Source organism: Carassius auratus, chromosome 10 (assembly GCF_003368295.1).
Source record: "Carassius auratus strain Wakin chromosome 10, ASM336829v1, whole genome shotgun sequence".
In the NCBI taxonomy this organism is placed as follows: domain Eukaryota; kingdom Metazoa; phylum Chordata; class Actinopteri; order Cypriniformes; family Cyprinidae; genus Carassius; species Carassius auratus.
The window spans coordinates 4,828,015-4,854,718 of record NC_039252.1 but is presented as its reverse complement, the minus strand read 5'-3'; the positions used below and the strand labels follow the sequence as shown (position 1 = coordinate 4,854,718).

The 26,704-nt window shown below is 39.1% G+C and overlaps 3 protein-coding genes across 3 annotated transcripts in view; 1 reads left to right on the top strand and 2 right to left on the bottom strand.

Annotated features, from left to right (window-relative positions):
* LOC113109629 (A disintegrin and metalloproteinase with thrombospondin motifs 6-like) overlaps positions 1-6,506 on the bottom strand; it is an 81,497-nt gene extending 74,991 nt beyond the window's left edge. Inside the window, exons 1-3 of the mRNA XM_026273310.1 lie at positions 6,138-6,506; positions 4,299-4,681; positions 2,783-3,147 (exon numbers count right to left, since the gene is read on the bottom strand). Coding sequence (XP_026129095.1) covers positions 2,783-3,147; positions 4,299-4,386 — 453 coding nt within the window. The 5' untranslated portion in view covers positions 4,387-4,681; positions 6,138-6,506. The remainder of the gene's footprint in view (positions 1-2,782; positions 3,148-4,298; positions 4,682-6,137) is intronic.
* A 2,469-nt stretch (positions 6,507-8,975) lies between these two features.
* Positions 8,976-14,756, top strand: LOC113109630 (peptidylprolyl isomerase domain and WD repeat-containing protein 1-like). The gene is made up of 11 exons (XM_026273312.1): positions 8,976-9,127; positions 9,404-9,506; positions 9,932-10,035; positions 10,197-10,317; positions 10,745-11,192; positions 11,302-11,492; positions 12,114-12,303; positions 13,032-13,213; positions 13,294-13,375; positions 13,462-13,644; positions 14,548-14,756. Exons 1-11 carry the CDS (start codon positions 9,013-9,015, stop codon positions 14,689-14,691), a joined length of 1,863 nt encoding a protein of 620 aa, XP_026129097.1. The 5' UTR covers positions 8,976-9,012; the 3' UTR covers positions 14,692-14,756.
* Positions 14,757-14,792: 36 nt separating this feature from the next.
* On the bottom strand, positions 14,793-25,656 carry LOC113109631 (E3 ubiquitin-protein ligase TRIM23). Its single transcript, XM_026273313.1, has 11 exons — positions 25,508-25,656; positions 24,555-24,717; positions 24,340-24,461; positions 21,175-21,453; positions 19,964-20,146; positions 19,667-19,882; positions 19,446-19,580; positions 19,013-19,142; positions 18,813-18,923; positions 18,592-18,716; positions 14,793-17,503 (listed from the first exon to the last, which is right to left on the bottom strand). The coding sequence occupies exons 1-11, from the start codon at positions 25,601-25,603 to the stop codon at positions 17,324-17,326; spliced, it is 1,740 nt and encodes a 579-aa protein (XP_026129098.1). The 5' UTR covers positions 25,604-25,656; the 3' UTR covers positions 14,793-17,323.
* Positions 25,657-26,704: the final 1,048 nt, after the last annotated feature.

Here is a 26,704-nt window from a genome sequence, read left to right as displayed (position 1 = left end):
CAGGACCAGCAGAGCCACTCTAAATTCTCATAGATTTATACAAGGGTGCTGCTGATACCAGGGTGGAATCCAATATCGAGGCCTTTCCTCCCACATGAACACCCCAGTTTAAGGTAATTGCACAGTGCCTGATCTCTTGGGAATTTTCCTCTCAGTCTCTCTTCAAATTAAAGACACAACATACACGACAGCAGTCTAGCTTCCAGTGATGGGGAATGGGGATGCTACTATAAAAACTGAATCTTGCCAAGATACAAGCTACTCGTAGTTTAAAGTACTTCAACAACAGCATTATGGCTGCAAAGCATTTGGAAGAGTAGTTAAATGTAACTATGCTAAAGCTATTTCAAGGGAATAGTTCACAATTTAGTCATGTTGTTGTCTGTTTCTTCTAGAATTAAAAAAAATGGTTTCATTTATAATATATATATATATCGTATAGCAGCGTTCAACCGAATTGTTCACAAATAAACATGCTACATGTCCTGCAAGACCTCAACACAATGAATGGATTCTTTCTGCAGTTAAGTTACAGAAGTGAGTTGTCAAGGAAATTTGCAGGGTCACGCTAGTTTATACTAGCCAGAGCCGTGATCTAACATTTCGATAATCGCATTGCATTACAGGAAGCCACGTTTCACAGCAACCGTGAGGAGTGCGGTTTAGTTAAGCAATATCAAAGTCCCCACCAGATGAAATGCTCAGCGTGAGATAGGAATCAGCTGGCGAGGGGCTTGCAGGTGCAGGAGGGATTCAAGCCCAATGCGGAGAGACAGCTAAGCTAATATTTTGCTGTCACTCAGCAGTCACTTTAACAGTGAGCAGAAGCAGCCGTGTACACAGAGACAGGGACAGAGATAAGGACTCTGGCAGCAAAACAGACGAGGCGCTTTAAGCTCTCTCTCCCTCTCGTGTTAGTCACACATGAGGCATAAGTTTCTTGAAGCTGCCTAAGCTTTATTAATGTGATGTGGACATGCTGACTCATTGGCACGAAGCTCTGCTGTTAAACTGCTGAGCAAGACATCGATATTGACACTTTTCATGGTTAAAACCCTTTCACCTATCTGAGCTTAAAATGCAACATTTTGGCTGATTTTCCCAAAAAGTGTGAACAATTTGGTGTTATCAAAACATTTTTCTGCTTGTTTGAGCTTCCCAGCATTCCAACACTGATTCGACCAATGGCGTGAGTTGGGGACAGGACTGTCTGCTTGTCCAACCAATAGAGTGCTCAGGTTTAACTATTTTTTGATATGCATTTAATTTAAAGTGCATTTAAAAAGTGCTATCAAAATTAGCATGTTAATGCAGCCGATTAACTTTTCCAGTTTAACGGCATTAAAAATACTTAACACATTTAATGCAGGGGCAAAGCAATGGTTGGTCACCAGACTCACAACTGCTGCTTCTGTCTTTTTTTCTTGACAAGAATTGTGTTTATTTGGATGGCGAATGTCTTTACGACCACATCAAACAGGAGACTTTTCGGACACACACTCCACTTCCCCTCAGCATTAGGCACTAGTCAATTGAGCGCAGAAATGGTACAGGTAAAGAGGAACTTCAGCAGAACAACAGTGAACTGCGGTCAAATGAAATTTGGTCAGGACATATATCAGTAAAAATGAATCTTCCTGTTCTGTCCTGTTATACTGTGCTTGTAGTGCATGCTCTTCAATTGCATGCACAAATACGACCGTGCACGCTGTAGCCTGTATCATTTCATATGAAAGTGTGAATGAAACTACAAGCATGTGCATCAGATTCACGAGGTTGAGCAGCAGCTGCTCTTAAAGTAATAGCATCCAAATAATCTAATAACCCAGCTGCTGTGATGTCTGTTAATCGAACAACAAATGGAAAAGGAGGAAATCAATAACTTTTTGAGTTTTCAGGATCCATCCACATTGAAATAATATCCAACAGTTGATGTGTATAGTCAATAGTTTAATAACAACTTCCTAGTAACATCGACGAGCAGTGATACTTGCCTTTATTCGTAAAAAAGATGGCATTAAACAAATGGTAAACATATACTTTCTTTATGTTGTTTCTATGTTAATTTGAAAGATTGAATGTAAAATTGCATTATAAAGGTATATTTAAAAACGAATGTTGGGTGGGATAAATCGCAATTAATTGTGATTAATTTCAGAAAAAAAGTGTGATTGATAAGTTGTTTTATTAATCGATTGGCAGCACTTATTAAACTGTGTGTTCTGGGTGGGTGGGTGCTAGCTGGTTGCTCACAAGCCCAATTCAAAAGAGCCCACCCAAGTCTCTATGATATTCTAGTCCATAGACACTGCTCAGGTCCCTTCTTCACCTATTTCTTTGCCAGGATAAACTTAAAAGTTTGATTGCTAAAAGTAATAGCACATCTCCGCAACAATGCACATGGTTTAGAAATAATCAACCACAGTGAGGACAGCGTATCAGTCACATCAAGAAAGCGAAGTCAGCAAGTATGTGGCCCTTTAAAAAAAGTAAACACTTCAGCTGAAGATCTTTAGATATGTGGGCAATAAAATGCAATGCATATTCCACATGTCTTTGGCCAGCATGCTTTCGTATCCCTGAATGTGCAATTTCCAATCTGGTCTTTTATGCAGAAAACAGTGTGCTTTTTCCTGAGGTATTTTGGGGGGGGGGGGGGGGGGGGAAGCAGCTTGCTACAAATATTACAAATTCCGGACAAATCAGAAGGCTCTTTTAAGAAAGCAAATGTTACTTACCCTCTCATACCCCCAAAAGCATTTTCAAAGACGGATGTACTCACCAAGCCTTTGCAGTTGCTCAAAGCCACTTTTGTAGTGCTATATTGATCCAGTAGGTATCCAACATAGTGGCAGTTATCGACCACTGAATGCTGCCAGTCTAGTCCGTCTCTGCCCCAGTACTCTACCGTGAAATGTTTAGAAACCAGGTTGGGGTTGAGTGTCAGGTTCAGGTGAAAGTGCTTGCCGTAGGCTGAGAGTTTGTAAAAAAGCCTGGTCTCAGTGTGGTCCAGCTCAGTCTGGTCCAGTCCACGTCGCCGTCGACCGGGCCTGTAATGCTTCACAGTGTAACTCATGAACTGGCCCCTCTCATTCACCCGCACTGGTACTGTTAGCTGGTAGTGCTCCAGCGTGGACAGGAATTCCGCTTTGTGTTTTGGGGAATAAAGTGAAGCAGATAACAGTGAGCAAAACAAAGCAGAGGGTAATCATGGGAAACCAAAAATCTGCAATTTCAGCAATGTAAGTAGCAGGTGTGCTCAGAGGAAAGATCAGTTGCGCAGAGATTGCTCTATCAAGACTTAGAAGAGTTTCGGTTATGTGTAAAATCCTGTAAATACTTTGTTTCCGACGTTTCTCCTAAAAATGCTTTGGGGAAACAAAAATAACACAAATCAATGTGGACAGTAAAGCTAAGATGATTTGCTCTTGGAAGAATCTGATGAGAAATCGGATTGCAGACTCTTGAATGTCTCCATTGTTTCTCCTTCAACATTCAAAGGGAGTTACACTTCTGTTTCTCGGATATATCTCCCAGTTATTTCAAACGTGCCTCCTCTTGATGTTTCAGAGTAGATGAAAAACTAAGTTTCAAAATATGGACACATTTTAATAGTTAAAATCAGAAGTCTTAAGGTTTCTCTTGAGGTTTTTCAGGAGCAACAATGGTGATACTTCAAAGGAAGCATAACTGAGATCACCATCTTCTGCAAAAGAAATAAATGTTTGCACTGGACTGGCAAACCGGAGCACAGTTTGAGACATTGTTGAGATCTCTTTTGGAATCTGGTGGAAACACACAAGATTATTCTTTTCCTCAAGGAGAAAAATCAGAAGTAGCAGACACAATTAGTAAAGGCCTCTTTGTCTCTATTGTTTCTCCTAGGTGTAGACATTAGTAGATCTGCTGCTCTGATGTTTCTCCTACAGCGTTTCAGCGGAGATCTCAGAAACATCTCGCACTGTGCTCAAGTCTGCCAGAGAACAGCCAGAGATCTCAAAATGAACTCATTTTTTCCCAAGATCAAATCATCGGAGTTATGCTACCCACATTTATTTCATAGCTCTGTACTCTTGCTGCATGTCAACAATCGTCTCATTTGTTCATCTGTTTATTTCTCCTAAGAAGAAGCATCTGAGATGGGCTCGACACTTACATGAAACATAACTGAGCAATAAAAAAGTTTCCTCTTGGTATAGCTGAGAGTCACTGTGAGCAGAAATGAATTATGGCTGGCTGCTGGTGAAATTTGCTATAGTCATCATTATATGTTCTTGTCCATACATTATTAAACCTACCTTGAGAGTTGTATGAAAGGATCTGAGCTTCAGCAGCGGCCAAGACCAGGCTAAATATCCAAGTCAGCGTCTTCCAAAAAATTTCCATAATTTAGGAAAGATCTGACATGGGGTGGGGTAGGGGGGCTGGGGGAGGCTACAAGTGGATTAAAGCGATATGATCAATCCAGCTTCGCACCATAACATATCCGTGACAAGCATCCTCGACACATTTGAATCTCAGTCCACACTTAATCCCAGGTTTAAAGATCTTCCTAAAGGTGACTTGATCCTGCACCTCTGTCAGCCATGAGCAGGGCAAGAATCCGTATGAATTCTCTTCATGTTATTCCAAAACAGCAGATCTATTTTAGGAGCTTGTCCCAAACGGTCCATTTGTTTGCCTGGAAATGAATGAAAGTAGGGGGGAAAAACTTGTCAGGGGAAAATTGCCAGTTTGTGATCATAAAATGGACTTTGACTGAACATAGCTCTTTAACTGCAAATACTAAGCATGCTTTGTCAGATTGCAATTCCATAGCTGTAACATCTGGACTTGAACCGGTTTGATCAGACACGCACACACATAACGCTGAGCTCATAGGTGTTGAGTGGGACGCCGTAACTTCAGGTTATCATTTTCACACCTGCACTTGACTATTAGCTGCCCTGCCTGTTTCCGACTCGAGGCATGAAGACCTGTTGCAAATAACTCGACTGGTAGCTGATCAGACTGAAGCTTCACCGGCCAATTACAACTATTCCAGATTCTTGATGTGTGAATGAAATCAACAAGCATTGATTTCAAACCATGAAATCAAGCGTCATTTGGATTCAAACGCTCCTGGAGCTCCTCTCAGGACTTCTCTAAACCATTCTTTTGCAGATACAGCTTTGCATCTGCAGTTTTGCAGCACTACCAGCTGGTCTCTAGATGGTTTTTGGTGGAGTCAGTTCTCCTCGAGTTCACTTCACACAAGTGTCCTATCAGACTTACACAGGTGCAGAACTCAATCCGCTTACGTTTGACATCAAAATACAGATTTCTCTTCATTTTGAACAGTGTATTTCAATAGATTCGTAATATAAAAACACACAGCATGGCACTTCATTTTTCACTACATTTTTAAGTGTGTATTAAATGGACAGTTCACATAAAAACAACACTTATGTCATTGAGTACTAACTCACCTGTGTGCATTTCTAAAAAAAAAGAAAACTGGTAACCAAACCGTTTTGATGACAACTAATAACACTAACAAAAAATGCATGGACAAAACAACAATGATGCATTTCCCAAAACTATCTATCTATCTATCTAGGACTAAAGCAGGACTGAGTTGCAGTACAGTTGCTAGACTCAATGTATAGAGCTCTGTGTGACAGTAAAAGCAACTCCAGAAGAAACTCACCGGATGAACATCAAATCAAATGCCAGTTCCAGCAGATATATATCCTGTGTGTCAGCTCATGCGTTTCTTACTATCGCAGCAGAAGCTGAAGCGGTAAAAGTGCAGACATGCATTCATAAGTTTAATAAAAGGCTTCTTCCAGACAGCAGCTCGAGTCTAAAACGTGTCTGACCCAGACAGCTGGCAGCAGCCCAACACTATTACACTGACCGCTGAAATAAAAACACACCAGACCAATGAGAAGACTACTAATGCGCTCCAAGGGACTCTCTTTCTTTTTTTTTATTTAGTATCTTTTCATTAACGTCTCAGATAAAGCCGTCACAAAGGATTACTATTAAAAACAGACTCCGTTATATTGACATGCATTGAAATCTTCTGTGCAAACTCCACTGGGAAAGCCCAGACTATCCTTCCTGTCTGAAAGACCGTAAGAAATGATAGTTACCGTCTTCATCTTTTATTGCAGAGCACATGCAGACAGTAGAAATCTTCATTTGAGTCCACCTCAGTGCATTCTTCAGCAAATCTCTCGTTTCGCTTCAAGCCATTCTCATGCCAACAAATGTAGTTGTGTCCTTGTACAGAAAAAAAAAGCTCTTCATGAACTCACTTCATCAGCAATGCAGGGGGGAAGACTCCAAAATATGAAAAAGTTGATGAATAAGTTAATGATCAGCTCATGTTTAACTATTTAAGTTTCCAGCGTGTGTGATGGCTTATTGTCTGGTCTCGTGCTCTTTGGTTGACCAGAGATGAATAATAACAGTAACGCACATCGGGGCGCGCGCACGCAGGACAGCAGAGCTGATCAGAGACTTGCAGCCTTTAATACTGAAGCCGGATTTGAGGCAGCACTCAAACTCAAACACCGCCGGGGAGGTTCGCCATGACGTCATTGCAGATGTGCCTGCCGGGGCGCGCGCGCGCCTGATCGTCAGGTGAAGCAGGTAACAACACAAACCTCCAACAAATGATTAACAAGCATCTTTATGCTTAACATTCAGATTTTCCGAGGCATGCAACAAGTCCTATTTAGAGTCAAATGGGATTGAAAATAAATTTAATTTAACATTATTTTCACAATAAATGTTAATACATATATATAAAATCGAGTGTCGATTGGTTAGACTGTCAAGTCATTTTTTGAACTTATTTTTAAAAAAATTTTTATATGGTTATCTGAAGCGCAGGTGTTTTCTTTTTCCAGACATGTGATACAACAGTGGCTCAGACAGTAAATCAACAACAGAATAGAAAACCAGAGTTTGTAAATGTCATTACCTATCAAATTAAAATAGAATGTAGTATACAAAAACATATCGTCTAGTGCTATGAGAGTGGTATTTCGCCTCGCTGGATGTGTGTTCGCTGATTGCGGTTTGTCGCTTAGTTTGTAGCGACACCCTGAGGTGACTATGTGACAGTGCACTGATTTACTGCAAATACAAAAATACAAAACTGAAGCACTGATAAGCACTATTATCCCACTTAATGGTTTTAAATTATATGTCACAGAAACCTTCAGCTATTAGTATGATTGTATATAGGCTGTTGTTCTGTTTTGATTTCTGTATGTAGCATCATGTGGCTGTCATACTGTCTGTAGTAGGATGTTTTGGTTATTATGTTATTGTTTTATATGTTGTTTGTTGCTGTATTTGACTTTTAACATGTGTTGTGGTATGGTTTATGTGATGCTGATATGTAATTATGTAAGTTGGTATGCTCTGTTTGTTGTAGATGAGGTTTCTCTTTTTTATTTTTACTTTATATTTACATTTTTAAGTGCTTTGTCACTTTAATCAGACTGAATAAACTTCTTTTTTTTTGCACTAAAAATCTTTTAATATGCACTGTTTGTTCACTTCATTGGTTTGCACTCTATCTGACATGTGCCTTGCGCTGCTTTATGTAACTTTTTTCAATTTTATTACAGGTCTTTTTTTACATTCCCGTATTGTATAGCTGTATCTTATGTTATATTTGATCTATATTTTAAGGCTCTACTGTTAATGTTATCTGTATGCACCGGGGGTCTGAGAGTAATGCAATTTCGATTCTCTGTATGTATCTACTGTACATGTGGAAGAATTGACAATAAAGCAGACTTGACTTGACTTGACTTGCTGCTTTTCTTGGCAGGGACCATTTGAAAAAAATCTATATGATTTCCCCTGGTTAAATAAAGGAATCGTAATAAAATAAAAATAAAAATAATAAATTATGTAGCCTACATACATTATATATATATATACACACACACACACACACACACACACACACACACACATATACATACTTATAATCATTCTTTATATGTTGATAGTTTATATGTTAATAAGTTAAATATCATATCCCACAAATAATAATAATTAAATACTTTGCAAATGCAAAATAAAGCAATTTCACATTGCCAGGTATGAATATAATTTAAGAATGAGTGAGTTGTGTGAGGCTATTTTTGCAGAAACACAGTAACGTTTGGAATTAATAAACTGTGGACCCTCTCATGGAAAGTTGTTGAGGGTTATGAGTCCTGTGTAGATCATTTCCAATATAACAAATTCTAGTGTATGTAAAAATAAAAAAACTGAGAGAGTTTCAGGCCAATGAAAATATGTCTAAATATGTTGAAAATGTAAGAAATTTTAAATTAATAAGCAATAATATATAAACACAGAAGAAGAAGAAAACACAGCCATTGGGTAATCAAGTGAATATTAAGTGCATGTCATATACATTTAAAATTAAAGTTAATACATTTTTTTTAAACAAAAATTACATTTGCATTTGACTTTTGTTTACTTAAATGTCATATTTCCTGCATTTGTCCCAAGTTTTCAAGTTGGTGTGACTGCAAGAATGTGTAGAAGTTTGATTACCTGATGAGACACACATAGGCATCATGTAAAAGAAATATACACATTTAATTTTAATTTCAATACTTTGCACTTGATACATAAACTTCTATAGGCCTGTGTGTGTTCATGTGTCAGCCTACATCACTCACATTGCTTCATATTAACCCTTACATTTCCTGTGGAAAAACATAAATTTACCACTCAACAGATGAGCAGAGTTCTATATAACAGGGTTATCACTGTACTTACTGTTGTAGAGTATGACAAGAATTTTCCATTATTAACGTAAATGAAGAAAACAATGTTAGGTGTGGTGTTTCGATGAGAATGCTCTTTATTTTGGTGGAGTGCCTACTAGCTGCAGTTCCTCTCCCGTCCTGTAGTCGGCGGTGTGTGGAAGGAGAGCCGCTGGTTACCTTAAAACCACCATCGAAGAAGAAATATTAACTTCATTTGAAAATGGCGTCCGACGTTAGCCGTGATGCTTCTGAAAATAAACGCAAACTAGATGAAGATGAAGGCGAATGGGTCGGGCCTCTTCCCAGCGAGGCCTCGCAAACTAAAAAGAAGAAAGGTAATGTTACGGTAACTGGATTTATGCCTCAAAAACCCGGAAGTGTCTATGACTGTGTCTCTAAACCTAGTGAGCTGCCTAACTACAGAGCCCTAGACAGCGTTTGTGGGCATTATAGTCCCTAATAATATGCCTAAAGTGTAAGAGATTTAATTTTCGAGACACAGTTAGCCGTTTCTATCAAATATTGGATGTGTTCTGTGTTCATAGCAGGGTGCTGTTTTGTTTGGTGGCTGAGATATGTTTTATTAATGCATCATATGTCTTCTGCTGCAGTTCTGGAGTATGAGAGACTGTATCTGGACAATTTACCCTCTGCCTCCATGTATGAGAGAAGTTACATGCACAGGGATGTGATAACACACATTGTGTGCTCCAAGTAAGTTCCCTCAGACTTGCCACCATCAGAATATTAATAATATATTTAAATTGTTTTTATTGCATGCCTGGTCAGACCAGTGGTTTTAATTAGATTAGATTAGATTCAACTTTGTCACTGTACATGTTAGGTACAAGGCAACAAAATACAGTTAACATCTAACCAGAGGTGCAATAAACAGTAAGTGCAGAATATACAGTGGCTACAATATGTTACAAATGTACAATAAATTTACAAATAAGGAAGTATTATGGACATAATTTACAGATTTTAAATACTATCAGCATGATATACAGGTATGTGTACTATGAACATACTATACAGTTGGATACACACTTTTATTTTGGAAGCGATTCATCGATGTTACAGCCCTAAGACAAGTGCATTTGTTTGACCTGATTGTGATTTTTTTTTTACCATCCCAGAACTGATTTTATCATAACAGCGAGTCAAGATGGGCATGTGAAATTCTGGAAGAAGAAAGAGGATGAAGGAGTGGAGTTTGTCAAGCACTTCCGCAGCCATTTGGGTAGGTGTCCTGTTATTACATCTGGTGAGCAAAACCCTAGCAAACCGTCCAGAACGAGAGCGACAGTGATCCACAACACGCCTAGCATTGTGGGAGTGGATCTTTCTTTCAGAAAATATCTCCAAACAGTGTTTGTAAATAAGTTTGTTTCTGGTTTGCAGGAGTGATCGAGTGTATCTCCGTCAGTGCGGAGGGAGCGCTCTTCTGCTCCGTGGGTGATGATCAGGCCATGAAAGTTTTTGATGTCGTTAACTTCGACATGATCAACATGCTCAAACTCGGGTAAAGTCTTGCTCTTCTGTGTGGAAATTTTTTATCTGTTTTGCTTTATTTTTACTTATTTTTTTATAAAATATATTATTTAATATTCTGTATTAAATATTTATGGATCATAGATGATACTTTCAAATTATGCATAATTTATTTCAATATAAAATAATAAAAATATATAAGCAAAAATACTGAGCAGTTTGCTGTCATCTGGTGGGAGAAATTTATTTAAAAAAAAAATTTAAGTGTGACTTTTTTTTCTTTAAAACCATTCCATTTTTTATAACGTCCATTATTTGTGTGTTCATAAAGCAATGCCACAAAAGTCACATAGTTTTATTCTATTCTGATAACATAAAACATTTAAAACATATATATATTCTTAGTTTAAAGTGATCAAAGACCGTCCGAGTGTTAATAAAGTTTCTTTTTTTCCCAGCTTCCATCCAGGCCAGTGTGAGTGGATCTATAATCCGGGAGATGCCATCTCCACCGTAGCCTGTTCGGAGAAATCGACGGGGAAGATTTTTGTATACGACGGACGGGGAAGTAATCAGCCCCTGCACACGTTTGAGAAGATGCACACCACGCCACTGTCTCAGATCCGGCTGAATCCGAAGTATCGCGTCATAGTGTCGGCTGATAAAGCGGGGATGCTGGAGTACTGGACGGGGCTCCCGAGCGAATTCAAATTTCCACGGCAGGTGGAGTGGCACTTCAAGACCGACACGGACTTGTATGAGTTTGCCAAATGCAAAACGTATCCCACCAGCCTGGCGTTCTCCCAAGATGGCAAGAAAATGGCCACCATCGCCACCGACCGCAAAGTCAGGATTTTCCGTTTCCTCACTGGGAAGCTGATGAGGGTGTTTGACGAATCATTAACCGTAAGTTAGGGACTTATCATTTTAATAACTATATATTTACTCATAAGAGGATCAAATGCATGTTGGAAGAAGGTGAGGTCATTTGTGGTGTCTGTGCACTGGATGGCAGATGTTCACCGAGCTCCAGCAGATGAGGCAGCAGCTGCCTGACATGGAGTTCGGCCGCAGGATGGCGGTGGAGCGAGAGCTGGAGAAGGTGGACGGCATCCGTCTGACCAACATCATCTTCGATGAGACCGGACACTTTGTGCTGTACGGCACCATGCTGGGCATTAAAGTCATAAACGTGGAGACGAACAGGTAGAGAACACGCAGCACACAATAAACACACCTCTTCTGTGATGAAGATGCTTGTCATTCCCAAATGATTTTTTTGTAGGGAGCATAATCTGTCGAGGTGGCACAACAAATATCATCATAAAGAAAAGCTTCATTTGAAAGAATAAAGTCTTTCTCATGAAGCTTAGTTTGTTTGCCATTACTATTATTATCCCTTATAAAATATAATAAAGCGTATCGTTCCGGTCCTTGATTCTGATTGGTTGAGCTGCGTTCGAAGCTGTTTTTTTTAAATTACTCTATAAACACACACCTCTGTTTACTTCTGTGTGTTGCTCGGTATCTTTCTGAGGAACTTCATTCTTTGGTGGAAGAATACTGTTTATATTAATATCATTACACTGCATTTGCTCTGTTTTATTCTGTGAAACCTTACTATGTATGTGGAATAACTGTTTTATAAAAGCAATAATCCCTGTGAAGCTGTGGTTTACAGCGAATTTATAACAGCTAAGGGGGTCCTTATTTATAAGAGCTAATGTGTTGGGGGGATTGTTATTACTTTATAGTCTATGGTTGCTCCACATGAGTCATTACTTTGAATCTTTTTTTAACTGTGTCTGAACTGTTTTTGCTGTGCAGGTGTGTGCGGATCCTGGGCAAACAGGAGAACATCCGTGTGGTGCAGCTGAGTCTGTTTCAGGGAATAGCCAAGGCCATGCAGGCCGCTCCAACCATTGAGATGAAGGCCTCCGACAACCCAGCGCTGCAGAGCTCTGATCCAGACCCCACCATCTTCTGCACCGCCTTCAAGAAGAACCGCTTCTACATGGTGAGATCCAGAAGAATCTGACACACTTTAGACTCTAGAAGGATGATAATGTTCTGTTGATCATAAATGGGAGCTGGATTTATGTAAAAAATAATTTTGAGCGTGAGTTTGTTTTTAAAAGGAGCAGATCACCCCAAAAAATGATGTGCTAAAAACTTACTCGGCTTCAGGCCATCAAAGATGTAGATTATTTCTTCATGGGGACAGATTTGAGGAAATGTAGCATTACATCACTTGCTCACCAATGGATCCCCTGCAGTGAATGGGTGCCGTCAGAAAGAGAGTCCAAAAGCACAATAATTCAGGGTTGTAAGAAACAAATCCATCATTTAAGTTTTTAAACCATCATTTCTAGCTAAAAGTTGAATCCATAATAAACAAAAATGTCCATCCCGCTGTCCTCTCACATCAAAATCCCCTTACATATGTTAATAAATATTTTGACTTCGCTTGATATGTGCAAAGCAACAGTTTAATGTCCTGATGGATTTCTTACAAACATAGCTTTTCAGTTCACAAGACGTTAATTCATTGTGATGCTTTTATCAGCTGTTGTGACTCTCATTCTGACGGCACCCATTCACTGCAGAGGATCCTCTGGTGAACAAGTGATGTAACGCTACATTTCTCCAAATCTGTTCAGATGAAGAAGCAAACGCATCTACTTAAACTTCAGCGTTATTGTTTTTGCTGTGATTGGGCTTTAATAATATGTTTATTTTGAACAGTTCACAAAGAGAGAGCCAGAGGACACCAAGAGCGCCGATTCTGACCGTGACATCTTCAACGAGAAGCCGTCTAAAGAGGAAGTGATGGCAGCCACACAAGCAGAAGGGCCGAAAAGAGTGTCCGACAGCGCCATCATTCACACCACAATGGGCGACATCCATATCAAGCTCTTTCCTGTGGAGTACGTTTCGTTTCATCGTTTAACAGCAGTTTGGCCTGAGAAGCCAGAATGCTTGTTCATTTATTTCTTTTTCTTCTTAGATGCCCCAAAACTGTGGAGAACTTCTGCGTCCACAGCAGGAACGGTTATTACAACAGCCACATATTTCATCGCGTCATCAAGGTGTGAGCTCCGGTCGAGTGTTTAGACGTGTTCCTCCGGAGGTTTGAGGATGTGATTGAACAGGTGATTTCTCTTGTGTTGTGTAGGGCTTCATGATCCAGACCGGAGACCCCACGGGCACAGGGATGGGTGGAGAGAGCATCTGGGGAGGAGAGTTTGAGGACGAGTTTCACGCCACGCTGAGGCACGACAGACCCTACACCCTCAGCATGGCTAACGCAGGCCCGGGAACCAACGGATCGCAGTTCTTCATCACGGTCGTCCCAACTGTAAGTCCTCCAAACTGTCTCGGGTTTTTGTTTATGGTCAGTAAGATTTGTTTTTGTTGTTGTTTTTGAAAGGTCTCATCACCAAGGCTGAATTTATAAAAAAATGTAATTTGTTTCTATGATGCAAAGCTAGATTTTCAGCATCAATACTCAAATCTTCAATGTCACATGATCTTTCAAATCATGTAAATATTTAATCATTTTAATTGAATATTTTAATATGCTGATTTGATGCTTAAACAACATAAAATAAAATTAAAATTAAGAACCTGGGTAATTTTTCTTTTAATAGAAAGTTAAACATTAACAAATATTTTCATTAAATTTCTTTAATAAACCAGCTACAGTGTCCATTTTGCTTATGAAAAATTAATATTCACTCTGTTATTGCTGTAAATTTATACAGAACAAAATTATGAAACGATGCCATTCTGTTTCTATATACAGTATTTAATAGAGACAGGAATCAACTGCAAATAATGTTAACTGTTGTAACAAAAGCCTAAAATTATTACAGAATTAAAGTCAGTAGAATTGTCTCATCTACTTCTATGCTTATGTACACTTTAATGTATTCTATTAAAATATTGCCTTGAAGGTTATGTTATACTGAGTCAAATGAGCTTGTGAATCTTTTTGAATGATTTGGTAAAGGTTCTTTTGTTTATTGGGCTCTAGTTTCAGCAGTAGAGGCAGGAAACATAATAAAAATTGGCTCAATTACACAATTAGGTCATTCAGTTAATGTGTGGTCATAAAATGAATGTCACACCATTGTCACTTTGTGAATGTCTTGTAGTTTACCATGAATCTGGGAAAATCACCAAGTTATTCATTTTGAGCTTACATCGGTTGAGCGGAGTCAGTTCAACTAACTTTTGATCTAATTTTCTCTCCAATCAGCCCTGGCTGGACAACAAGCACACGGTCTTTGGGAGGACCACTAAAGGTATGGAGGTGGTCCAGAGGATCTCCAACTTGAAAGTCAACCCCAAAACCGAAAAACCGTATGAAGACATCAGCATCATAAACATCACCGTCAAATAGATGTGCCGCCTGAGCTGTTCCCTTCAGTTTTTTTTTAAATAAAGTATCTTTTTTTTTAATAATAATAATACGGTTTCATTAGTCATGCATCATTCAAAGTGTGTTTTCAGCATTGTTTTTAATAGCATAACATTATGAATGGTTATACAAAAAGCCGTCATCAAATCAACAACAAATGTGTGCACTGTGCTTCTTGAGAGGCTTCAAAACTCACATTGACGACAAAGCCTTTCACAACTTCAGATCCTCCTGCGAAGGGGACCAGGAAAGGCTTCACACATGCGTTTCATCTAAATACAGTTAGGCAACATCACATAGCAATGAGGATCACTGTTTCAAACCAAAGGATGGTTCCTAAAACCGACTAATGCGGATAATCTGTCAAATAATGGAGCGTTTACATACAGCCACATCTGTGTTATAGCTGAAGTTCACCGATGAACCAATATTCATATAATGTAACGGTTCTTGCTGTAGTTAAGATGCGAAGAAATACTTGATCTACAAATGAGATATAGCCAGATATTAATAAGCAGTGGACAAATGAACTGGGAGCGAGTTTGTACATTTTATGACAACTACAATCCTAAAATATAAATATCAGTAACATTATTTTTTGCCACAGACACGTCCATCTCTCCTAACATGGTGAAAATACACCTACAACCATGCACCAGTCTTAAGACCACAATGTACATTTCAATAAATATGTCTAGGCTCATTCAAAGCCAAAGAGTCACAATAGCCATAAAAAAAAAATAATAATAATGGTATGCTTTTGGGTGAATCTCACAAAAATGCATGCGAGTCACATTTCCCCCCAAAATCAATTTAAATTTGCATAACTGAAAAAAAAAAGAAAAAAAAACCTATACTGCTTATTTTTCAACCTTTACAAAGATTTAGCTCTCGTAATTTTCATAACAATGAAGCACATTATACTCCATAAAATTGTGTCGAAATTTCTTCCCAGTTATAATTTTCACTACTGTACTACGATTTATTTTAACATGAATCCATAAAAGCCAATCCTACCATGTGTAGCATTTCACATTAATGAGATTTAGGTTTTTTTTACATTACGTTAATGAGAATATGAGGGTAAGATGTGCTTGATTGTAAAGAAAATTTTTAATGCTCCTAAAACAGGTTTCTTAATGCCAATATATAATTTTTTTTTCTTTGATATATTAAAGGAAAGCATGACCTATTCATGTTATCAGATTTTGTGAACTTCACCCCACTACTTTCATGTAACTTTAGAACAATGGCATTGGAATGTGATCACGTTTTTTCTCACTATTTCAGTAGCTAATCTGACACATGAACAGACACTTCACATTGCAGAAACTGTAAATCTGGTCACTGATGCCTAGTTTTCTCCTTTCCTCAGGGGCTTTTCCTATGATTAAACATTTAATAGATCTATCTAAACCTTGTGCTGTTTGCACACAACACTATTGGGATTTCATGAGGGTGTCTGTACAGAAATGACCACTATATTTTGCTTAAGCACATCTACTATATATGTGCAAAATATCTCTAGGCATTAGTCACTATTACACAAATGATCAAAATGAGTAAAGTGAGCATCATAAACTACATGTTAAAGGAATAGTTCAAAAGTGAAGAAAATAAATGCTGAAAATGTACTCAAGATGTAGAGGAGTTTGTTTCTTCATCTGAACAGATTTGGGGAATGTAGCATTGCATCATTTGCTCACCAATGGATGCTCTGCAGTGAATGGGTGCCGTCAGAATGAGTCCAAAAGGCTGATAAAAACATCACAATAATCCACTCCAGTCCATCAGTTAATGTCTTATGAAGCAAAAATCTGTTTGCAAAAACTAATTTATATCACTTCCTCCAGTGAAACCTGAGGTATTGTCTGAATCAGGAAAGAAATATGCACAGATCAAAAACAAGCCGTAACAGCTGTAAACATACATCAGTGGATTTTGATGACAAACACACAGCTTTCTGCTTCACAACATGTTAACTGATGGACTGGAGTGGATTATTGTGATGTCTTTATCAGCTGTTTGGACTCATTCTGACGGCACCCATTCACTGCAGAGGATCCTCTGGTGAACAAGTGATGTAATGCTACACTACTGTAAGTCTGCTTCCACGAATAAACAAACTCATTTACATCTTGATGGCTTGAGAGCGAGTACATTTTCAGCAAATTTGACTGTTTTGACAGAGTTTAGTTTGTAATGTCCATCAACTTGTTTTTAAAGGAACAGTCCAGGTTAAATACACATTAATGAACAGCATCTGCAAAAGTTTTTGATTACAATCTCTGTGATAGGGGCCCAAGCAGGGACTATCCAACAAAAAGCATGTCTACAGGGCAACCAAAGCAACTGCCAGAGCGGAGTTGAAATGATGCTTGATGGGAACCGGCAGCATGTTGCCTTGTATTTAACCTGGAGTCCTCGCTTCAATCCCTCCTATTTAAGCTCCACTTATGTACACCACTGAGCCATGAGCGCACACAGCAGCCAGTCTACTAATGTATGATGGTATGACGTGGTACTGTGGGTAAACAGGAGCAGGGTGACTGTGCAAATGGCATGGTCCAGCTTTAGTTAAGTCATAAGTCTATTAAGTGTGGTTAAGCGTCCCTCAGGCCACATCCAGCACTCCTGCAGCCACCAGCTGGCGTGAGAGCCAGTCTAACCCCTCGTGTAGACCCATGCCGCTGCGGGCGTCACAGCCCTGGATGTGCCAGCTGCGGCCGCAGCACAGTTTGTGTAAGCTCAGGAGCTCCGTCATCTCCTCCACAGACACCGCGCCGGGAACGTCCTGCAGAGAGACAAATCTTGTTATGAGTTCAAGGTCAACGATTTGATTCACAAAGAGAACACTCATATTGGCAAAATGCAATAGTCTGATAAATACATAATGTACACTATGTGTATAATAGTCACGTTGAATTTCTGATATTTTTTTTTAAGCACATTTTACAGATTTATTAGTCGAGTGTACCTTTACTCATAAAATTTGCCAAAAAAGAGGTTTAACTCAGGCGGAGATATCAAAAATGATTAAATCCCCATGAGAAATATTCAAAACTAATGCGATACACAAATTGAAAGGGAAGACATGAGCAATGGACAGCAAAATGCTCACTGGGTCAGTGAGGTCAGAAAAAAAAAAAACGGTGGAGAAGAGAAAACATATGTTAACTGCAAAAGATTTAAGAATTAATGTGAAGAATTAGGTGTGAAACTATTAAGAACCATTTAGTCTCCAGTGCCACTATTTTCCAGAACTGAAATCTTCCTGAAGACTCAAGAATTAAAAGGTGTCAGATTCTAAGAGACTTTGCTTGGGTAAAAAAAAAAAAAAAAAAAAAAATGACCCTCACTTAATAAATATACCGTATTTTCCGTACTATAAATCAAACTTTTTTTCATAGTTTGGCTGGTCCTGCGACTTATAGTCAGGTGCGACTTATTTATCAAAATTAATTTGACATGAACCAAGAGAAATGAGCTAAGAGACATGAACCAAGAGAAAACATTACCGTCTCCAGCCACGAGAGGGCGCTCTGTGCTGCTCAGTGCTCCTGTAGTCTACACTGAAGACATAGAGCGCCCTCTCGCGGCTGGAGACGGTAATGTTTTCTCTTGGGTCTAAATAAATGCGACTTATAGTCCAGTGCGACTTATAGTCTGAAAAATACGGTAACATGCTGAAGTATTGTGAAATACATTAAGACTAATTTTTAATAGGCTTTAGGGACATTTAAGTTGCGAGTGTCTCTTTAAGGAGGACCAGCATCTTTTTCCATACATATGCATATAAGGCACATTATTGAGATGTGTTTGTAATGAATGTCCCTCCACTCAGAATTTCTAGTTGAAATGAACATTTGTCAGATCTCTCACCTGTTTGTTGGCGAAGATGAGCAGCAGAGCATCTCGGAGCTCTTTCTCCGTCAGCAGTTTGGCCAGTTCACTGTGAGCCTCCATCAGCCGGTCTCTGTGACAGCTGTCAATCACAAACACCACCGCTGGGAGACGACAGAACAACAGTTTCAGTCACATTCACTCATTATACAAGTAATGTGTCTGTGTGGGTTTCAACAACACAGTAAAGTGAACTGCACCTTGTGTGTTCAGATAGTAGTGTTTCCACAGGGGACGGAGTTTGTGTTTGCCACCAACATCCCAAATGGTGAATTTCAGGTTTTTGTACTCCACAGTTTCCACGTTAAAACCTAAAACAGAAAGTAAAACCTCTAAATATTCATACGAGAAGGCGTGTTTGGATTTGTATACATCCTGTATTGTAGTTTCAAGTAGATACCTATGGTCGGTATGGGCTGCATAAACTCATCTTGCTTCAGTTTGAAGAGAATAGTAGTTTTGCCAGCTCCATCTAACCCCAAAGTCACAACCCGGATCTCCATTTTTGGACCAATGTGCACACGGTTGTCCTGGAGAAAAGATGCACTCGTCAGTTAAATTAGGATGAAAGGTCCTCTTTTGTTTCACCAGACTGGGATTCCCAAAATGCCTAAAATTCCTTAGTTTTTCTATTGGTATGCATTCATCCAACTACTTTTCAGTTATTACCTTCAGCAAGTATGAAAATAATAGGAAAACAAACCAAAAAACAGGCATTTTCAGGATGCACGGTCACCTTATTTCAATAGCTAAAAAATGTAAAATACAAATTGCACCACATAACATTTTACAAGCAGAACTGACCGTGCTATGACACAAAAAGGTCAAATTACCTTAGTGAAGGTAACAGGGATGCCTGCGTCCAGCTGAATGTGGTCGGCCAGCTCTGTGAACTGCTGCTGCTGTTTCTGCAGTGTTTCTAGTAACCGGTTGATCTCCTGTTTCGCCAAAACCACCCTGCAATCATCCTAGAGAAAAAACAGAACAACAGAGCAGCTCAAATGCCTGAAGTGCTCAGGACCCCAGTGATTGTGTCAGGTGTTTGAGTCTGTACCTGCTGCAGGGTTTTCTCGCAGTGCAGGCAGGCAGTGGACACCTGGGACAGCAGTATGGTCATGTCCTCCTGCTGCTGTCGAAGCCAGATCAGCCTCTCTCGGACGTGTGCGTCCACCACGCTCAGAGCCATCTCCTCCTGACGGCACAGCGTCTCGTGGAGATCCGCAAAATAGGCACGAACGCAAGACCGGGCGCTTTCGGCAGCTCCTGGTACCTGAGTGGAAACCAGGGAAGAGTTCAGTGCAAACTTATTTAGATTGCAAACGCAATATGAAAACCCAAAACACACTCCTACATGTTCAGTGTGAGCCATGCCCATGCTGTCCTCCACGATCTGCTCTCCTCCTTCGATCTGCTGCACGATGCCCACTAGTTTCCTGGAGTACTCCGACACTTCCTCTGTGAATGTACGGATGCAGTGTGCCATGTCCAGAATAGATGCTCGGATCTGGTTGGCTTCAGCCTCCAGCACAGCATGCTGGGGAAGTGTTTTCATGAGAAAAGATTGAACATGTGAATCAGACTCAGTACAAAATATCCTGTTTCCAATAAGACAGAATGTGTTAATGGGTACAAATTGTTTGACTGACAGTGAACTGATATGATTCTAGATTCATTGGCATAGTATTTGATTCAACTAAATTGAGAACAGCTGAATTAAATTCAATAAAATAAACAGCAAACGCTCCAAACGCTCTCAACTCAAAAGCCTACTCGCGCTCGTGATTTTTTAGCTCCGCCCACACGCCACGCCTCCAGTCGGTCGTGTTTTTCCGGGAAAAATCGGTACAGACTATCTTTCTCTTATAATTATAATAAAAATAAAGACTTTTTGGAGTTATGAAGGATGCAGTACTACTCTATAGGTACTCAAGATTAACAGGATATTGAGTGAAAACGAGCATTTCACCCACCCTTTAACACTTTGAATCAGAGTAATTTCAGTAATAAAAAAAAAAACATTGTGTTACTTTGAATAAAATAAATATTAGCAGAAATAAGATATTTTTTCAACTAGTAGCAGTTCTCATTTTGATTTAGTATAGCTGAAGTATAATTTTTCATTAGTATAAACTGAAATAAAAATTAACATATAGATATAAAAAAAACTAAAAATTACAAAAGCAAACATTAAAAACTTTAATTAAAATAAAAGCTGAGAATATAAAAATAATTTAACAATAATCCTTCTTCAGTGTTACTGCACCTGAAACAACACGATTGCAAATTATTTCAATTGATTTCAAGATATTTCTCAAATACATAAATCCAGTTGCATCAGCACCTTAAAAAAAAACATTAAACAATGCCTCTAAAAAATAACTGCATTGTTAAATTCCTAAAAATGAATGAAATCAGAAAATCTGCTTCAAGACTTAAATCATGACTGAACCTGAATCAAAAATTTGTGAATAAGAAACAAAGTATATAAAAATATCCAAGCCAATATTCTAAGCCTAAAGACTAACAAGTGGTTTTGAATTATACTGCTTTAAAGTTCTGCACCTTGTGTCCTTGGTGCTTCCCGTACTCCTTGCACACGCAGCACATGAGCGGCCCCGGCTGGCAGCCGTCCTCCAGGCACACAAACTCAATGGCATGCACCTGGTGCTGTGGACAGAGCATCTTCTCATGGGGCTTGTCTGCCAGCGGCACACGCCGGTGTTTGGCCAGTGTCCGGGTGGAGTGGGTGAGCTGGGAGCACTCCGCACACAGATGTGTGGCACAAACCGTGCAGTACATGGAAGCAGTGTGAGTCTCATCCTCATCACAGCGGATTATGCACTAATAGAGACATGAGAAAAAAGAAAGATCAATATAATACACAACCTAATTGTGTTCATAAAAAATTATTCATAATATATAGCACACCCAAATCAACTGTAGGTGTGCTGGATGAAATATAGAGCTCATACAGTACACACACTTGTATCATGACAAATTTCAATGAGCAAGATTATAGTCAATCAACTTTAGACTTATAAAACATGCAAAAGCTAATTTGACAACCAGCTGTTAATAATAAATACTAGGGATGCACCGAATCCAGATTTTTGGGGTTCGGCCGAATACCGAATCCACTGTTTAAAGGGGGGGTGAAATGCTCATTTTCACTCAATATCCTGTTAATCTTGAGTACATATAGAGTAGTACTGCATCCTTCATAACTCCAAAAAGTCTTTAGTTTTATTATATTCATAAGAGAAAGATAGTCTGTACCGATTTTTCCCGGAAAAACACGACCGGCTGGAGGCGTGACGTGTGGGTGGAGCTAAAGAATCACGAGCGCGAGTAGGCTTTTGCGTTGAGAGCAGTAGCGTAGCCAGAAAAGAGACTCTGGGTGTGAGAGACTATAAAAAATAATTCTGCATCTATTTTTAGGCTACGCCACTGGTTGAGAGCGTTTGGAAGCTGACATTACCGTGAGGAAAAAAACATCCAAAACAAACCATGGCTTACAGTCAGATTCAGACGTTTATTTATGATCCAGAATCAGATCCCGAGGCTGAAACTGAACGAAAGCAGCAGCAGCAAGGACTCGCTCCGAGCGGGGCTTGAACCCGCGTCTCCGCCATGGGAGGCGGACGCACTAAGGAGGAGGCAGAGATATGTGAAGCAGTTTTACTCACCGCCTGCGGTTCCAACACACGATTGTGACTCTTTTCCGTTGGGACTGCATTGTCCTTAAGAAATAAACGATACGCAAATCTGGCGTCAAACTGGGCCTTGTTTGTAAAACAAGCATCTTCGAAATGCAGGGAACAAACACAAACACTTGCACAACTCCGTTGATGCTCTGTAAAAATAAACTCCATCCACTGGTCCCTTAATGCTGGGTTTTTTTTGGTAATCTGTGCAGGGTTGTCTTGCCCTGGCAACCAAAAACACACTTCTTTTGTGACATTTCGCGACGCTCTCGCTCTGATCAGTGAAGTCTGTTGTGCTCTCAGTGCTCTGCTATACGGGAGCGCGCGCTCTTCCGGCAGAAGTGCCTCAGGACCCATATAAGGAAATTCCGCTCCATCTAACGTCACACAGAGCCATACTCGAAAAAAACTTTCCGAAACTTGTGACAAACCGGAAGCAGTATTTTTGAAACAGAAATACTCCTTCAAACGTACAACTTAATTTTTGAAACTGTGTCCATGTTTAGCATGGGAATCCAACTCTTTAACAGTGTAAAAAACTCAGTATGCATGAAATAGCATTTCACCCCCCTTTAAGATTCGTCCGAATCCAAAACCGAATACTGAATCCTACTCGCATCCTTATTCCATTAACACAGTAGTCAGTAAAACACATGAATGAAGTAAACAACGTCCACAGAAATGCATTTTTCATTTTATTTTATTTTAACTATAAAAAAAATAAAAATAAATAAATAAATAAATAAATAAAATAGGCAACATTATGCCAGGATGACAAGTGAGAATAACTTTTTTGACAATTACCAAGCTTATGCTTACCCGTAAACAACCAAAACCTTTCAATAAAAGTGCAGCAATGCAAAGAAAAGTGTTTTTCTTTTCTTTTTAAAAATCTGAATATGTTTGGTGACTTAACTGATATTAAAGTTATTGAACATTAACTCAATAAACATGGATAGTACGCTGTTTAGTTGTCATTTATAACAGTAGGATAGGCTTCGATTAGAACAGTAGCCAAATATTCAGAAAAATATTACGGAAGATCACACACATCTCCTGCATCATAATTACATTAACGTAAAACCTGTAATCTTTCACATGAAATGAGAGTTTAATTTTAAAAAAACAAGACGCTCTGCATTAAGAGGTGTCAGCCGGTTGCGAGTGTGGGAACGAATGTCCCCAGCAGTACTGAAAAGTCTTTCACTGGGCACAGAGGTAGATTTTTGCCAGAATTGGAAATCGCTGCTGGTTTGTCTTCTACCACTGAAGAGGTCCTCTATAAGAGGAATCAAAAGGCTCACCGAAAATAACGCTTATCTCCATGTCAGCACCCGATGTGACTGGCTGGCTCTGTATTGCTACGGTATAAATCGTCCCAGCCACTCAAGATTCCTGAACAGTTTAATTTAGAGCGAACCATCAGGCTGTTTTCCTCCTCATAGAAACAACTTCACAAAATCAACGGCCGTGTGACGTCGACCAGCGCTACGCAAGCCTAGGGTTCGGTTCGGTGAAAAAAAAACCTAAGGTTCGGCCGAAACCGAACCCCGTCAAACAGCCCAGTATTCGGCCGAATCCTAATCCAAATCCTGGATTCGGTGCATCCCTAATAAATACTTTTCTAATAGAAAGAAAAAAACCTTCACATTTCACAAAATCATGACTCCAGAAAATGATAAAATTATCCCCCATCAACAATTCATCATTACGTGACATTAATTGATTTTACACTTTCAAATGAAGTAATGTTTCGTAACTCAAAACACTGCTCATTCAAATTAGACATGATGCAAACTTCAGTATTGTGTAGGATCTATATATATATAGTTTATAAAGAGAGCCACAGCAATAAAATAATTATTGTATAATAGAACTAAATGTAGTAATAAAACATCACAATTATAAAAAATATTATTAGTATTAATAGTATTCTTATTAACAGCATTATTATTTTTAACATCGTTACTATTATAAAGAATATAAAATACCCATTTCATAATAAAAAATGTCCATCTCTAACCTCTCCCATCTCTCGAAGCACATCCTCAGACATGCCCGACTGACTGCTGGCCCCATTCTGCAGCCGTTCAAGCAGTTCTAGCAGAGCAAAGTTCTTCTTCAGGCCCCACACACCCGAGTCTCCTGGAGTGTCAAATCAGATGGAGTGAGACATCGCTTTCCTTTCTTTAGGCTTATACTGTTAAATGAAGAATAGAAAGGCAGTGTTTAACTCACCCAGCTCCGTGGCCTGTCGGTCAAAGGGACACCGCACTGCCCTGCCGTGAAGAGGCAGACGGGTCAAGCAGTCGTGACACACCGTGTGTCCACACAGCAGCAGACGCGGCACCTTGTCACCTTGCAGTGAAAACACATCCTCGCAAACACCACACTCCAACACCTTGAGAGTAGCACAAACATATGCAAACTAAAGCTTTAAAAATATATATTTTGCTTGCAGGGGTTTACTTGTGCAGTCTTTCTTTAAAATTACACATATGGCATGGTTTTGGTTGTCTAATTGAATCACATTTACATATGTCTTGGGTGTCTAAATGCTTTTTGGAATAAAAAAAATGAATATAAAAAATATACATATTGAATTTATATTTTAAATAACTAAGACTTGAATTAATATATACAAATTAGCACGAATTAAACATCCCACTATGGTTTGCCATGATCAGTAAATTACAATCATATCTAGTCCAATGTTATTTTGCAGCAACATACATATCTGTTATACATGAATACGCATTGATTGAGCACCACTAATTTATCCATAATTTCATAACAGCAGCTTTACAATTTCTCAAATAAGTCTAATTTGAGCCTAAATGTGCACCTTAGGTTTTTAGACACAGCCTCTCTAGTACCCGAACACAGGTTGATCATTTAGCTAGCCAGCTAACTCAGTTAGTGCCATTACTTTCAAAGCTGTACATTTATCAATACAACACAATATTTCATTACAAATTAATGTTTAAAGTGTCATGATGAGTTTATAAACGAGTGTATAGCGGTGTTTAACACAAAGAACGCAGTGACAGTTTTGAATGTTGCTATCATTAGCGTGCTAACGCCCTGCAGCAGCTCACTGAACTCCGGCAGGACAAAAAATAACACCTACCACATGATTTTTATGAGCTAAACCTCTAGTGTAGTGGTTATTTATGTCGTATGCGTCATACCTTCACCGCATTAACGGTTGTACTGCGGCCGTGTCTCACACAAGGCTCCATCGCTGCTGCGCTCGTCTGTTTATTTACACCGACAGCAGCGGCCATCCTCGGACTGAACCATCTGATGACAAGTCGGTGTGAACTTCACACACTTTTGTTGGACACGCTCAAGCTGTCAAACAGCAAATGAAAAATATCATAAGAATAAAATCTTCTGTTAACATCTTTCTATCACAAAGTTGTATCACGGATATATATTGTATGACTGAATGAACTTATACCAATCGTTCTCATAGTTACCCCTATAATGACAGTGGATCGGTCCGTCAGCTGTTTCCGGTGTCTTTTGATACTGTGCAGGTGCTCCGCAAACGTGTTTAGAAGCGATGACAGTTTCCTGCTTTTTCTTGAGTTTTATCCATTTTTCCATTGAGTTTCCTTTCATTTTCAAGTCTTTCGATATTTTTGGTTTTGGCCTCAATTGTATTAACTCAAATCAAACGTTGTATTATTATAATGGAAATGTTTCAATCAAATTACAACATGATACTGCCCATAGTTTTAAAATAGAGGCATCCATCAAGGCTGCCCTGTTATATATTTTTATCTGCTTCCTATGTAATTATTAGCCATCCACATTCAACAGTCACTTAAAGTAACAGATAACTGTTAAGCTTAGTTGTGAAGATTATTATAGTGATAATTGAAATAATTAATGACAGAATTTAAATTTTTGGGTGAACTAACCCTTTAAATCTTGCACTCGTGTTTAGTTTGTTAGATGTTCTTCTGAAGGCTTGCAGAATCTTCAGAGGAGTCTGGACGGCATGATGAAGATGAAAAACTGCATACAAAAGCAAGGTGAAGTCGACTACTTGTGTTTTCCAGCTCATAATCACAAGTGGGACTTATAAAGTTTGTGAAAACATAAACGTGCACGTATTATGCACAGTACTGTTGGGCGATATGGTAATTTTTCGAATCATCATATCGTGAGCCCATGATATCGACGATACACGATATTATCGTGCATGGGTGGAGCAAGAGGGAGACTCTTTGTTCTTGTCATAACATAACTATTTGGTGTAAACGGCGCAGGTGCGAGAGAGAGAGCTTATGGAATAACCAATAATCGAAAAAATATACTTTCAAGCATACTGATAAACTAACGTTAAATATAAAAATGATGTATTTAAATCAGCTAGT

Excerpts from the sequence above, each read along its gene's own strand:
- LOC113109630 (XM_026273312.1), top strand. The coding sequence starts at position 9,013 with ATGGCGTCCGACGTTAGCCGTGATGCTTCTGAAAATAAACGCAAACTA. Across the intron at positions 10,318-10,744 it reads ATCAACATGCTCAAACTCGG|CTTCCATCCAGGCCAGTGTG; the intron begins GTAAAGTCTTGC and ends TTTTTTTCCCAG. Across the intron at positions 12,304-13,031 it reads AGAAGAACCGCTTCTACATG|TTCACAAAGAGAGAGCCAGA; the intron begins GTGAGATCCAGA and ends TATTTTGAACAG.
- LOC113109631 (XM_026273313.1), bottom strand. The coding sequence starts at position 25,603 with ATGGCCGCTGCTGTCGGTGTAAATAAACAGACGAGCGCAGCAGCGATG. Across the intron at positions 21,454-24,339 it reads TGCTTCGAGAGATGGGAGAG|TGCATAATCCGCTGTGATGA; the intron begins GTTAGAGATGGA and ends TGTCTCTATTAG. Across the intron at positions 19,883-19,963 it reads GCATGGCTCACACTGAACAT|GTACCAGGAGCTGCCGAAAG; the intron begins GTAGGAGTGTGT and ends GTTTCCACTCAG.